This window comes from Piliocolobus tephrosceles, chromosome 3 (assembly GCF_002776525.5).
Source record: "Piliocolobus tephrosceles isolate RC106 chromosome 3, ASM277652v3, whole genome shotgun sequence".
NCBI classification, from domain to species: Eukaryota; Metazoa; Chordata; class Mammalia; order Primates; family Cercopithecidae; genus Piliocolobus; species Piliocolobus tephrosceles.
Window position 1 is genome coordinate 39,627,025 of NC_045436.1, and position 12,589 is coordinate 39,639,613.

The 12,589-nt window shown below is 43.4% G+C and overlaps 1 protein-coding gene across 4 annotated transcripts in view; it reads right to left on the reverse strand.

Annotated features, from left to right (window-relative positions):
- Window positions 1-12,589, reverse strand: part of DCLK2 (doublecortin like kinase 2) — a 179,657-nt gene that overhangs the window by 6,031 nt on the left and 161,037 nt on the right. For all 4 annotated transcript variants that reach the window (XM_023227447.3, XM_023227457.3, XM_023227460.3 and 1 more), the window contains 5 exons: window positions 9,883-10,016; window positions 9,331-9,408; window positions 3,464-3,560; window positions 2,767-2,847; window positions 1,475-1,591 (listed from right to left, as the gene is read on the reverse strand). In XM_023227447.3, the coding sequence (XP_023083215.1) occupies window positions 1,475-1,591; window positions 2,767-2,847; window positions 3,464-3,560; window positions 9,331-9,408; window positions 9,883-10,016 (507 nt within the window). The remainder of the gene's footprint in view (window positions 1-1,474; window positions 1,592-2,766; window positions 2,848-3,463; window positions 3,561-9,330; window positions 9,409-9,882; window positions 10,017-12,589) is intronic.

Sequence of the window (12,589 nt, forward strand, 5' to 3'; positions counted from 1 at the left end):
GTGTGGGGGTATGTGGATGTGTTGGAGTGTGTGGGGGTTGTGGGGGTGTGTTGGGGTGTGAGGGGTATGTAGTGTGTGATGTGTGTGGGGCATGTGGGGGGTTTGGGGTATGGGGGTATGGGGAATGTGGGTGGTGGCGGGTGTGGGGGATATGGGGTGTGGGGTGTGTGTAGGGTTTGTGTGCAGTGTGGGAGATGTGGGGTGTGTGGAGTGGGAGTGGGGTGTGGGGGATGTGGGGTGTGGGGTGTGGGGGATGTGTGGTGTGGGGGATGTGGGGTGTGGGAGGTGTTGGGGTTGGAGGGATGTGGGTTATGTGTGTGGCTTCCTTACAGCTTCTATCTGGACCCTGCATCTTCCTAGGTAAGACTCCCAGACGACCATGCACCATGAGAATATGTCACTGTGTCCTTTCTAGTTGGGGAGGAAACAAGGAGGACCTTCCCAGAGAGTGAGAGGCCTGTCCCAAGTACAAGTGACAAAGTTGTGGAGATGGCCCATCCTTAGCTGTCAGGACTCAGTGTGGTCACGCGGGGGCCCAGATGTGAAACTCAGACACCCATCACCTCAGCAGGTCTGATTCGAAAGCCGCTCCAGCCAACTCCGGCTCTGGGAAAGGCAGCTCCACCCCTGTTCTATGCTCTTGGGAGTGCGGTGCGGGGAACCGAGGTCCCTGCCTGGGCGGCTGGTTGGCTTCTACCGCTCACAGGGAGCTGGCTTTCCAGCCCAGCGTCGCACTGGCTCAGGCCTGGACAGCTGCTGCGGGTGTGCTGCCCTCACCTCTGGTTCAGTGTTTTTTCCTTTTGATTCGTTCACTCTCATGTCACTTTTCATTTTAATTTGTTGTGTTTATGGATTTAGGAAAGTTGCCTTAAGAAACATTTTGGAAGAAGAAAGGCTGAAAAAATAAGGCCATCATTGTCACTGACATCTCATAAAATGTTAACCCTGAAAAACAAATATATATATATACTTTTCCTTGGTTCTGTACTTTTAAAAGCCCCAAACTGTATTTTAGAAAACACTGATTTTTTTAAAACTGAAATTTGTTTAGCTTTGGCTGTTTCTTATGCCAAGTCTCAAAGAATAATTCACATCTCTAATCATCTATTTTTGAGGCCTTGAGTAGGCAGGGAGCTAATTCCTAACACAACAAATCTCACCAGGGCTTGGGAGTCTCTCTAGATGAGAAGGCAGAGACAAGAGTGGAAGCAGCTGCCCAGAGGGCCTGGCCAGGAGCTCCGTGGCACCTGGACCCCTCAGACCAGCCCTGTTGGTCCCTGCACAAGCCCCTCCACATAGTGCCCCAAGCCGGGGAGTTGCCAGACGAGTGCCCTCCACATGCCAAGCCAATCTTCGTATGAAATAGGACCATGGAAGGCACCAACTTCCATGTGAGGGCAGCTCCCGGCTATCTAATTCAAAAACTTCAAGGCCGGCTCCACAGACAGGCCAGATGCTGCCACCTTCCACTCACCATGATGACGGAGACCCCGGTGGTAGTGCTGTTCTGTTTGGGGAGCGCATTATTAAAGTGCTGTTTTAGTTTACCTGTTACCTCAGCTTGCATGTTATTCTCCTGGGAGGCATCATCCTATAGGAAAGAAAAGAATCAAATACAATGCTTTTTCCATCCCCCCCCTTTCGGCTGTCTTTTCCTTAAGAGTCTCCCTCCCGGCCCCACCCTCCTGACCTCTTCCTAAATGGGCCCCTCTTAGTCACAGAATTAGGTAAACAATGATCTTTCAAAAACAACCATTGTTATTCAGTAGTCCCATGCCCTCAGAAAGACCCCACGCCATTCCCTTTGCCCCTCAGGCCCAGGAGAGGGCACAGGTCTCCCGGGACACAAAGCAGGACACACTTCAGGCTACTGAGACCCTCACCCAAGGCACACGATTTAGTATGATCCCTCCCATGGAAGCATCAAAGGTAATTGTTTTTCACTTTAATCAAGAATTCATTTAGTTGTTAATCTTGATTGCTTATAATAAACCAGAAAAAATGTGGCATCTTAGCTACTTGGTCCAAGAGCCACATCATTTAGCCCAAGAGAGCAGCAAGCAGGGTCCAGAGAGACTGCACCCGGATGGCGAGTGGGTGGGGCGGTAGAGGTGCACAGGGAGCTCCCCAACCTGAGTCAACAAAGCCCTGGGCTAACTAAACTAACCTCACTCTCCTGGAGCCTCCCAGAAATGAGGGAAATGGGAGAAATGTAATTCCCACAGTCCCCATTTATTGGATTGTGTTTCCCTCCCAGAGACCACCTGAGCCTCTGGGGGGGAACTCTAGTCAATATCACATGTCTCCACCCAGCTCTGAAGGGACCCGTCTCAGCCTCCCCATCAACAGCAGGAGGTCTCCTGAAAGCACGTGCCCTGAAGGCAGAGAGAGCAGAGTCTGAAAGAGGCTCATCTCCAGGGCAAACCCTGGAAACTCAAACCCTGGAACCACAAAAGATGAGAGAGAAGAGCCTCCTAAAAGAGCGCTGTGGCCAATTCCATTTTGCAGATAAGGAAACTGGGGCCAAGAAAGGGACAGTGACTTGCCCAGGTGACTCGCGGGGCAGGGTCTAAGACTGGGACCCTGGTGCCAACTGCTTTCTTGGGGAGCCATCTTCATGCTACTTGCTCAACGGGAAAGACAGACATTCTATCTACCATGGAGCTTGGATGCATAACATGTGCATGTGTAAACGTCACAGTGAGGAACCGTGCTGTTGGCCACAGAGCACAGTAATGCCCATTCCCTGGGAATGTGGGTACTTACTGACACCCAGGGGTGACTCAGGATTTGTCCCGCGGTACACCGAGCTTCAACATTTACCTGAAGCATTTGACTGATTAATTCCTACAAACAAATAAACAAGTAAGACCACAGAGAAGGAGATAATTCAGTATCATGAAAGAAGGTAATTCCAGCATAAATATAGAAAACTGAGTTTGTAGCAAGCACTTCAGAGAAGAGCCAGCACAGCTGCTAGCTGATTCAAACTTAAACGTGATTACACCTAGTCTCCTAATGCCTTACAAGCAGTGCAAAAGAAGAGACAGTCTCTCCTGAGTCCACATAAAACTAAGATGTTCTCACCTAAGAGTTCTGGTCATTATTATTCCACAGTCTAAAACTGCAGTATTTCTCCTTTTGGCAATTCAGTGTGTTCTGCAGTTCATCCCTATATCCCGATGGGTGCCCAATACATATTTCTCAAGTAAATGAAATAATGGATGTTAGAGCTTAGAGGAGCACAAGAGGATGGAGGGAAACCGGAAAGATGGCCAGACCAACTTTAAGAATTTTGCCAAGAACTTCAGAGACCATACCATAGGATGAACTTAAAAGAACAACCACACAATAAAAGCCAAGGAACTTTCTGCAATGCAATACCAAGAGTAGCTACAGCCCTGTGGAATGGGTGAGGACCCCACAACGTAATACAACCCACAGAAAAAGGCCTGGAGGGTACCTTGGCAGAGTCCGTGATGTTATCCCAGTAGGGGGCCGGAAATTCCAGCTTCCCAGCCAAGATCTGGTCGAAGAGATCTTCCTGGAGATTGTTCTCACTAAGCCAGTGACAAAGAAATGGAAGAAAAGTCAAAGTCACCATAGAGTTTTTCAACAAAATGCCCATGGGAAGAGTGGGGAAAGGAGTCCAGTCTCTGGCTTTGACCTGGACATTCCATATCTCAATTATGTATCTTAATTCCATTTGTAATGACAGAACTTTTCCTTTTAGACAATGAGCCAAAGAACATTTCCATAGGCTGAGGAATTAAAGAGACAGAGACAACGACTCAAACATTTGCTTAACGAACGCAGAGTTTCAGTTTGGGAAGATGGAAAAGTTCTGGAAAGGGACGGTGGTGATTCTTGCACACAATGTGAATGTATTTAGTGGTACTGAACTGTACACTTAAAAATTGTGAGAATGAATGATTTTGTTATGTATATTTACCCCCCCCCCCCCCCCCCCCCCCCCACACCTACTCAAGAAAATATTGCAATCCACAAATAATGGAAATCCTCATTTCAGGAAAAAAAAAACATCAGCATCTGCCCTCAAAATGATCATGGCAACAAGAAAGGAAAGGCAGAAAATCTGAGTCCGATCTCCTTTCCCTTCTCCTTTCCACTTTAATAGCCAAAGATCAGTGGAACAGCCAACATATGAAAAAGTTATAAGGAGTTCAGGATCTGGATAAAACATTCATGAAATAATTAGTTCACTGTTGGAAACTGACTTTAAGCTCAGTCTGAGAGGAAGGGCCAACCCAAGATGCCAGGCAGAATGGCACAGGCTGAGGCAAACCCATGCCAGTGGCTCACAGGGGCATCCCTCCCACCTGCGCCTGACCATGCCACCCTCGGAGGCACACTTACACAGTCAGTGCCTGATGAATACAGGCTGACCTGACTTCTCATGAATGATGTCATGGAAATGTGGAAACACCACTGGGAAAGATGTCCCCAACCTCCCAAATAACCTCCAGAGCCCCCTCACTTGGTGGGTGCATCGATGGCTAGTGAGGAACAGCATCATTAGCTTTCCAGGCCATTACAAGGACCCATGAGAAAGCTCAGAATGGCCTGTTGGAGTCAACATCAAAATCCAGGAGTGCAAGTTAAGTATTACCCGGCAAGTGTGCAAACATTTCTTGGAATTTCTTCACCCAGCCTTTGGGGTTTTGCTACCAACCCCATCAAAGGGGAATGAGGGCAAGCGTGGTGTCCTGAGAAACAGATCATTCAGCACAGTGTCTAGACACAAATTCTAGGGCTGTTGTGATGACATGGTTCCCTCCTTCCTGCTCTATTAAAAAGAGTAGAGTTGGCTGGGTGTGGTGGCTCATGCCTGTAATCCCAACACTCTGGGAGGCCGAGGTAGGTGGATTACCTGAGGTCACGAGTTTGAGACCAGCCTGATCAACATGGTGAAACCCTGTCTCTACTGAAAATACAAGAAAAAAAAAAACAAAAATCAGCCGGGCATGGTGGTACACACCTGTAATCCCAGCTCCTCCGGAGGCTGGGGCAGGAGAATCCCTTGAACCTAGGAGGTGGAGGCTGCAGTGAGCTGAGATTGCACCACTGCACTCCAGCCTGGGTGACAGAGCAAGACTCTGTCTCAAAAAAAACAAAACAAACCAAAAAAAAAAAAAAAAAAAAAACAAACAACAACAAACAAAAAAGAGTAGAGTTTCTGAGCTTTGTAAATATTCATGACATTTAAGAGCAAGCCCAGCTGAATGGACACCCATTGGTCCAAGGAGTTTGGTGAAGAGGCACACTGAGGAGTAAAAGTCAGGACAGATAACTGGGCCAGGCAAGAGAAAGAGATTCCCACTACTGTCCCAAAGAGCCATTTCCTGTGAATGCCCACAGGTTTCTTAGTGTCAGCATGTTTTCTTTCCTTTTCACTGTTATTTCCCTGCTGAGTGAGCTCAGCTTACTGCTCCTTCAAAGTGAGTACAGAATACATCTAAGATTATTAGATTTAGTGGAAAAATTCAGAAAACCAGAGGGCTCCAACATATGATGTTAGAAAAAGATATTTAAAATGAGCTATTGCCACAATCGTTCTTTTTAGTCATCCTTACCTATTGTTCCACTCACCTCTCCCTTATTTTTTTCTAGAATCTCAAATATCTTATATTTTGTTAATCCATATAGCTTTTGTTAATAAATAGCTAAAAAAGCTGGAAGTGTGTGCACAGCAGTCATTTATAGCAGCTGGTTCTTGGCAAAATACCCTGAGTCAACAAACAAAACCATAGGGTGTCTCAGCAATGAGAATGAGACCCCGAAGTATCCACTGTGAGTTGCAAGAGCTTTGACAGTTGGGGCCTGCCCTGCACTAGAAAAACAGAAAGTTAATTTATCTTTCTTAGCAGTCATGTAAGAAAAGCTGTTCTGATTAAATCCACACTGGATTCGGTATCACACTGATACTCTGCAATGTGGCTGAGATCCCTAGGAGTTCAAGACTAGCCTGGGCAACACTGCAATGTAGTCTCAGCTACTCAGGAGGCTGAGGGAGGATGACTGCTTGAGCCAGGAGTTGGAGACTGCAGTCAGCTATGATCGTACTACACTCCAGCCTGGTCAACAGAGACCCTGTCCCTTAAAAAATAAATTAAAAAGGTTAAAAAATAAAATTTACAGACTGGGCAACAAAGTGAGACCCTATCTCTACAAAAAAAAAAAAAAAAAAAGCTGGGCATGGTGGTGTGTGCTTGTAGTCCCAGCTACTTGGGAGGCTGAGGTGGGAGGATTCCTTGAGCCTGGAGTAGGCTGTGATCACACCACTGCACTCCAGCCTGGGTGACAGAGCAAGATCCTGCCTATAAAATAGAAAAGAAAAAAAAAAAGACTAGAGAAAGAATGAAAGATGCTACAGTCAGAGAAGCTAAAACTGTAAATTCCAAATAACAATTTTAGTTTAAATGTTTTGGGTTAAAGTTGTCTTTTGTATAAAACAAAGAGACTATTTTGAAATATTTGAAGGACTTTTAATTACAAATGCAGACAATCTATTTTATACCAAATTTATTTACCATATACCATTTCTGCAATTTATGACACACATTTCTGTATTATAGTAGGTTATAAAATCTACCCAGTCTGTCGCTGTATGCCATGAAGACACTTCGGTAACACGTTTTTAACATTACAGATTCTCTTTCATCACAATATGATATAAAAGAGGGAAAGCATTGTCTTAATTTTTAAAAGCTACCTGGAGGTCTATGACCTGCTTCTGAAGGCAGCACATAAGGGCAGCAGCCTTCAGAACGTAGCTTTACTGCTTTTGATTAGCCAAACTTATCTCTAGACCCCACAAAAAAGCTGCTCCCCATTCAGTATCAATCCATGATAAATACATCCTGTTCAATTTGAGTCTCACTTTTGTTAAAAAGTAAAAAGCAGTGAAAAGAAAAAACTCTCAGGCTGCACCGGCAACTGGAAACACTAGAGGGAGTTGTGAGCACACCGTCCTCAAACTCATCCCCCAAGACCCTTTCCCAGCTGATCCCAGCTTGGGTTAGCCAGGGAAGGGAACTCCACTGTAATTGGCCCAGGATCACCTGTCATCAAGATGCATTCCCCTTCTCCACTTGACCAACTCCCGAAACATGACATCACTGAGTCCAGCCAAGGCCTGGTGTGACTGTAAAAATGGCCACGAACTATTCCCTTCCCACTATGTACTTAGCTCATTTTCTCCCACATTTACTCTGGGTTTGATTGATTTGCTTAATGGCACACCAAGTGTGAGGTGAGCAGAGACTGAGGAAGTGCTCGGGGAGCAGAACCTGCCCTGTTTCTGGCTGCTGGGGAATCCTGCATCCACTCTCATGGAAGCCCAGGACAGTCCTTTCATGATGAAAGCACAGGGCCAAGTCATCTCTCTTGTCCCAGTGGACACTGAGCCACCTACCAGGTGTGCAAGTGGGGCCATCCTAGACCATCAAGCCCCCACTGAGCCAGCCAGCTCAGAAGATTCACTCAACTGATCCATGCAATTGCTTCATACTCCTAACTTCAGGGGTAGTTTGTTACTCAGCAAAAGCTAACTGAAATGTGCAGTAATTCTACAATCTGTGTAACCCACCTAGTCAACGACTTTGGTGGAAGACCATGATGTTGACGGCCAAATGGAAATATCTTTCCACCTATAAAAACTCCACTAATACCACAAAGGTCTCACTCAAATGCTACATCTTTCATTAATGCTACATCCTTGTGATATCCCTGAACTAAGCACTCCCTCATGCTCTGCTTATTCTCTTTGATCAACAGTCTTGTGAGGTGTGTCTTTATCTATAGCATAAGGCTTTCAAAAGTAGAGACTAACATCTGTCAGTCTTATGTTTATTGCAATGCCAATTAGAAAATTGTTCAACTCAATGGAAAAACTGAGAATGTTAAAAAGATAATCCTTTCAACTTTTCTGTATGTTTGAAAGTTTTCATAATAAAATGTTGGAGGGAAAAGAAGATAAAACCATTTTTCACTTACTGACCCAGAACAACACTATAAACACCATGCCATAGACTAAATGTTCGTATCTCCCCAGAATTCCCATGCTGAAACCTAATCCCCACTGTGATGGTAGTAGGACATGGGGCCTTTGGGCAGCCATGCTATTGTTAAGGGTGGAGCTCTCACGAATAGGATTAGTGCCCTTACAAAAGACCCCAGAGATTCCCTTGTCCTTTCTACCGTATGTGGTTAGGGTGATGAGACGGCTCTCTATGAACCAGGAAGTGGGCCCTGAACAGTCACCAAATCTGTAGTACCTTGATCTCGGAATTCTCAACCTCCAGAACTGGAAGGATGAAGTTTCTGGTATTTATAAGCCACACTGTGTATGGCATTTTGTCATGGCTAGTCAAATAAACTAAGGGAAACCACGACCTCAGGTTTTGTTCACCACTGTATTCCTAGCACTTAAAATCATGCTTGGTACACAGTAGCTACTCATTAGAGAGTTACAAAATGAACAAAAGAAGAGATTAAAGTTAAAAGAGGTCAAGAAAACTCAGAAGAAAACACATGCATGGTTAGATGAACTTCTGCTTCAGAGTAATTCATTTGCTCCAGAGGGGAAGATGAAACTCATCAAAAGAGCTGTGGCTGAAGCCCCTCACTCATCCCCTGTGCAAAGACTGCCGGGCCAAAGCGTGTGCTCTGTGCCCTGCTCACACACCCTGACCATTGTCAGGGGCCATCTCTGCTCCCACCAGGTGGAGCAAATGGTTACCAAGACTCAGTCACTCTGTGTATTCCCAGGCCTATTTATACCACAAGTGTTTGTAATTCTATTCTTAATTAAATGTCACGTGAACCAATAAAATGAATTTTAAGAACAGATCCTGTTTCTATGAGAACAAAGTTGAATGCTATAGAAAGATATAAAAATTGCTCTCAATTATAATTGTGAGAGATCACTATGAAGAACTGGAAGACAACATACCTGGAAGGATTCGGACTGCTTCACAAGGCTCTTTAAATTTTGCTGTTATTTGAAAAAATGGAGAAATTGGACATGGTAGACACCGTATTATGGGTTTATTTTTATGAAAGAATGAACACTGAAAACCCAGAGGACCAACCAAACACAAAGCAAAGGCCTTCACCTCACATCCAAAGTATGCTAATGAGAATACACATTAATAGGCTGTAAATTAAAAAGTGAAAGGTTTTTTATGTAATTTTTAACTGGCATTTTTAGTGACCAAACAGTCCTGACTGCCAGGAGCAAAGTGTCTGCTTCTGGACCCAAGGGAGAGTATTTGCAATTCAAATACAGTCGCCCAAAAGGCCGCCTACCTTCGGAATGGTGGGAATCCACAGAGAAGTATGTATGTGATCACACCAGCTGCCCAAATGTCCACCTTCAGGCCATAGCTAGGAAAACAAAGTGGGTGAGGGGGAGAGAAATGATGACTCCCAAGAACCTTCCATGGTACTGGAGTATTGCCTTTAATTGTTGGGAAAAGGATTATTTTGGTGTTATTCATTTCATTTCACATAGAGATGAATGAATCACCCTTTAGAAAAAGACATCTGTTTCTGCCAACCTAACCACAGTCTTGATGACTACTGCCATATTCTCAAGAGTGGCCTTGGGACACAAGTCCAGGCCAGGGTTCTGATCAGGTAAGCATAAAGTCTGCTTCCTGAGGTCAAAATCATGGTGCAGGCAACAGACTCTCTCTTCTTTCCATTCTCCACCTTCACAGGAGGCACTGTATACACAAGCAGCAGCAGCAACAACAAAACAGACCTTTCTCACGAACTGTATACAGAAGCAGCAATAGCAACAAAAACAGACCTTTCTCACCAAAGTTAAAGGACTAACCAGAGCCACTGAAGTCTTACCCAGTTTCAGCAATGATTTCTGGAGCCACATAAGTGGGTGTGCCACAGACTGTGTATAAAGGGCCTTCTACCACAGTAGCAAGCCCAAAGTCTCCCAGTTTCAAAGACTTGGTTCCATCAGGATATTCACACACCTGAAACAGAAATCAGCCAATCATCAGAAGGTTGTTTTTTTCCTCAACAAGTGCAAGAGGGCTCTTGGAATTAGGCAGAAAGGACACAAATACATTTACTGTTAAACTCCAATGAAATCTCTCCTTGTGATTCTTTTTTTGAAGACAGGGTCTCACTTTGTTGCCCAGGCTGGAGTGCAGTGGCATGACCACAGCTCACTGCAGTCACAACCTCTGGGCTCAAGTAATCCTTCCCCCACCGAACTCCCACCAAGTAGCTGGAACTACAGGTACATGCCACCACACCAGGCTAATTTATTTTTTGTTGAGACGGGGTCTCCTTATATTGCCTAAGCTGGTCTTGAACTCCTGGGGTCACGAGATCTGCCCATCTCAGCCTCCCAAAGTGCTGGGAATACAGACGTGAGCGACCGTGCCCGACCCCTCCCTGTGATTCTAACACCATTGATTTATCTTTGTTGCTTTAAAGCGCTAATCTTTTTCTCTTCAGAGATTTTGCACGATTGTGTGAAATTTGGAAAAAATATTTTCCACTTTTGCAGAAAGTTCCTGACCTAGAAGTACAATGAACACACGTGCTTGCTTACACAGTAGTTAGGGTGTAGGCGGGTGTGTACCTGATGGGCATGAGAGAGGCCTCTAATCCTGGAGGTAGAAACTGACCTTTATTTAGCATTTACTGTGTGTGACGTACTTGAAAGCCCAAGAAATGGTGTATTAAGTGTCCACCAAAGCACTTGGTGACCTCCACAGGACTAGCATGTTTAGTTCAGAAAATAAAATTGGGGGCACTGATGGGGTCCTTGTTGTCCGGACAGTCAAAGATGAAATATAAATATCATATAGGGGAAAACCTTAGAAGTTTAGAAAGAAAATGACCTTTGGGATCAGGCAGCCTGAACTTCCCTAACAAGTCCACACATCTGGTTATATGACTTCTGAAAGTCACATAAGCTCTCTGAGCACATTCCCTCATCTAGGAAGTGAGATAATGCCAGTACCTCCCTTGTGAAGTTGGTGTGAAGGTGAAATGAGACAAAGCTCAGAACAGGACTCAATAAATGCTCCTTCCTTGTGGGTAATGATAAAGGAGAAAAAATAAAAGTAAAAAAATAAAAAATATTCTTTCCATTTCCTGGAAGGGCTGGCTGATTAGATAATTATCACATTGGAAAAGGTTTAAAAATGCGGGTGGAGATGTGACTGTTTATGCTTAAAGAACCTTTCTAGAAAGCATTTCAGCAACATATAGCAAATTTCTTTATATCAATTATAACCTTTGACCCAAAAGTCTACTTCTCAAAACCTACTCTAGGGGAATAGAGATGGACCCAAGGATGCTAATCTCAGAATTTGTCTATGACTTTTAAAAACTAAAGGCAACATAAATGGGTAACAGGGCAATGACTAATTATGATACATTACCATAATAAAATATTACATACTTTCTAATAAGCATTTTTCAAATATATTAATCATATGGGAAACAGCCACTATTACACAGAGTTAAAAAATGCACAATTATAAATAAATACTCGAAAATGTTAACAAGTTTATCTCTAAGCAGTAGCATGAAGGATTAAATTAATTTTCTTTATACTTTTCAGTGGTTTCTAAAATGTTTACAATGACCATGTGTTGGTTTCATAATAATTTCATATATAAGCAAAACTATGGGATAAATATAACTTTAGAAAGTTACATTCTAAGTGGATAGTTTTGGAAGCAAACAAGTGCATATGACAGCATAATTCAGGTTTCACCACGCAATCCTGAACCTGAGTGTACAGTCTGTCTGTCTCTTGGATGTCCATTTTGAAAATATGGAATTTCAGAGAATAAACTGCTGCAGAGACCTAGTCTATATACTCATTGTAATGCCTGTTTCTATTTTTCTATTTTAAGCATATTTAGTTTGCTTTGTCTCATATTTTACTGAACCAGATATTTATTTCAACTACTATTAGCTATAGAAGGAGAAAAATTTAGAAAATGATGTTTTTTCAAGATAAGTATGTTAGCAACATCATCCATTAGTCTGCTACTTAATGAGGGGGAGTGATTTAAACAGTCATCAGTAAAAAGCATGGAGAACCACAAGCCTCCCCCAGGCCAGTAATTCCCCAAGTTTTAAAGGCATTTTAAAGAGGACAGCAGAGAAATACCTCCCTTACCTATGATGTCCTTATCCATTTAATAAGAACATGTTTCACCTTTAGTATCTGAATAACATTTTCCAGTCTTATATACTGAATACACATCCCTAACACATATCTTTGACTTTAAAGTTCATAGGAGTAAAGATGAGGATTTTGCATGATATTTACAACTCTGAGTCAGCCCACAAGTCAGCAGAAACATTTTCAAAGATATGAATAATTCAGCCTAAAGTAATGGATTCCAGATTCTTAGTCATGTCACAGTCTTAGGAAAACTTTCCACCCATTATGTTTAATGTAAACATTAGCAAGAACAATCTGATATAATTATAGTTAGAATTTATAATGCTTTTACCAAAACCCAGACTTTGGAAAGAAATTTCCTAAGTAATTACAGCGATAAGAATGTTATAA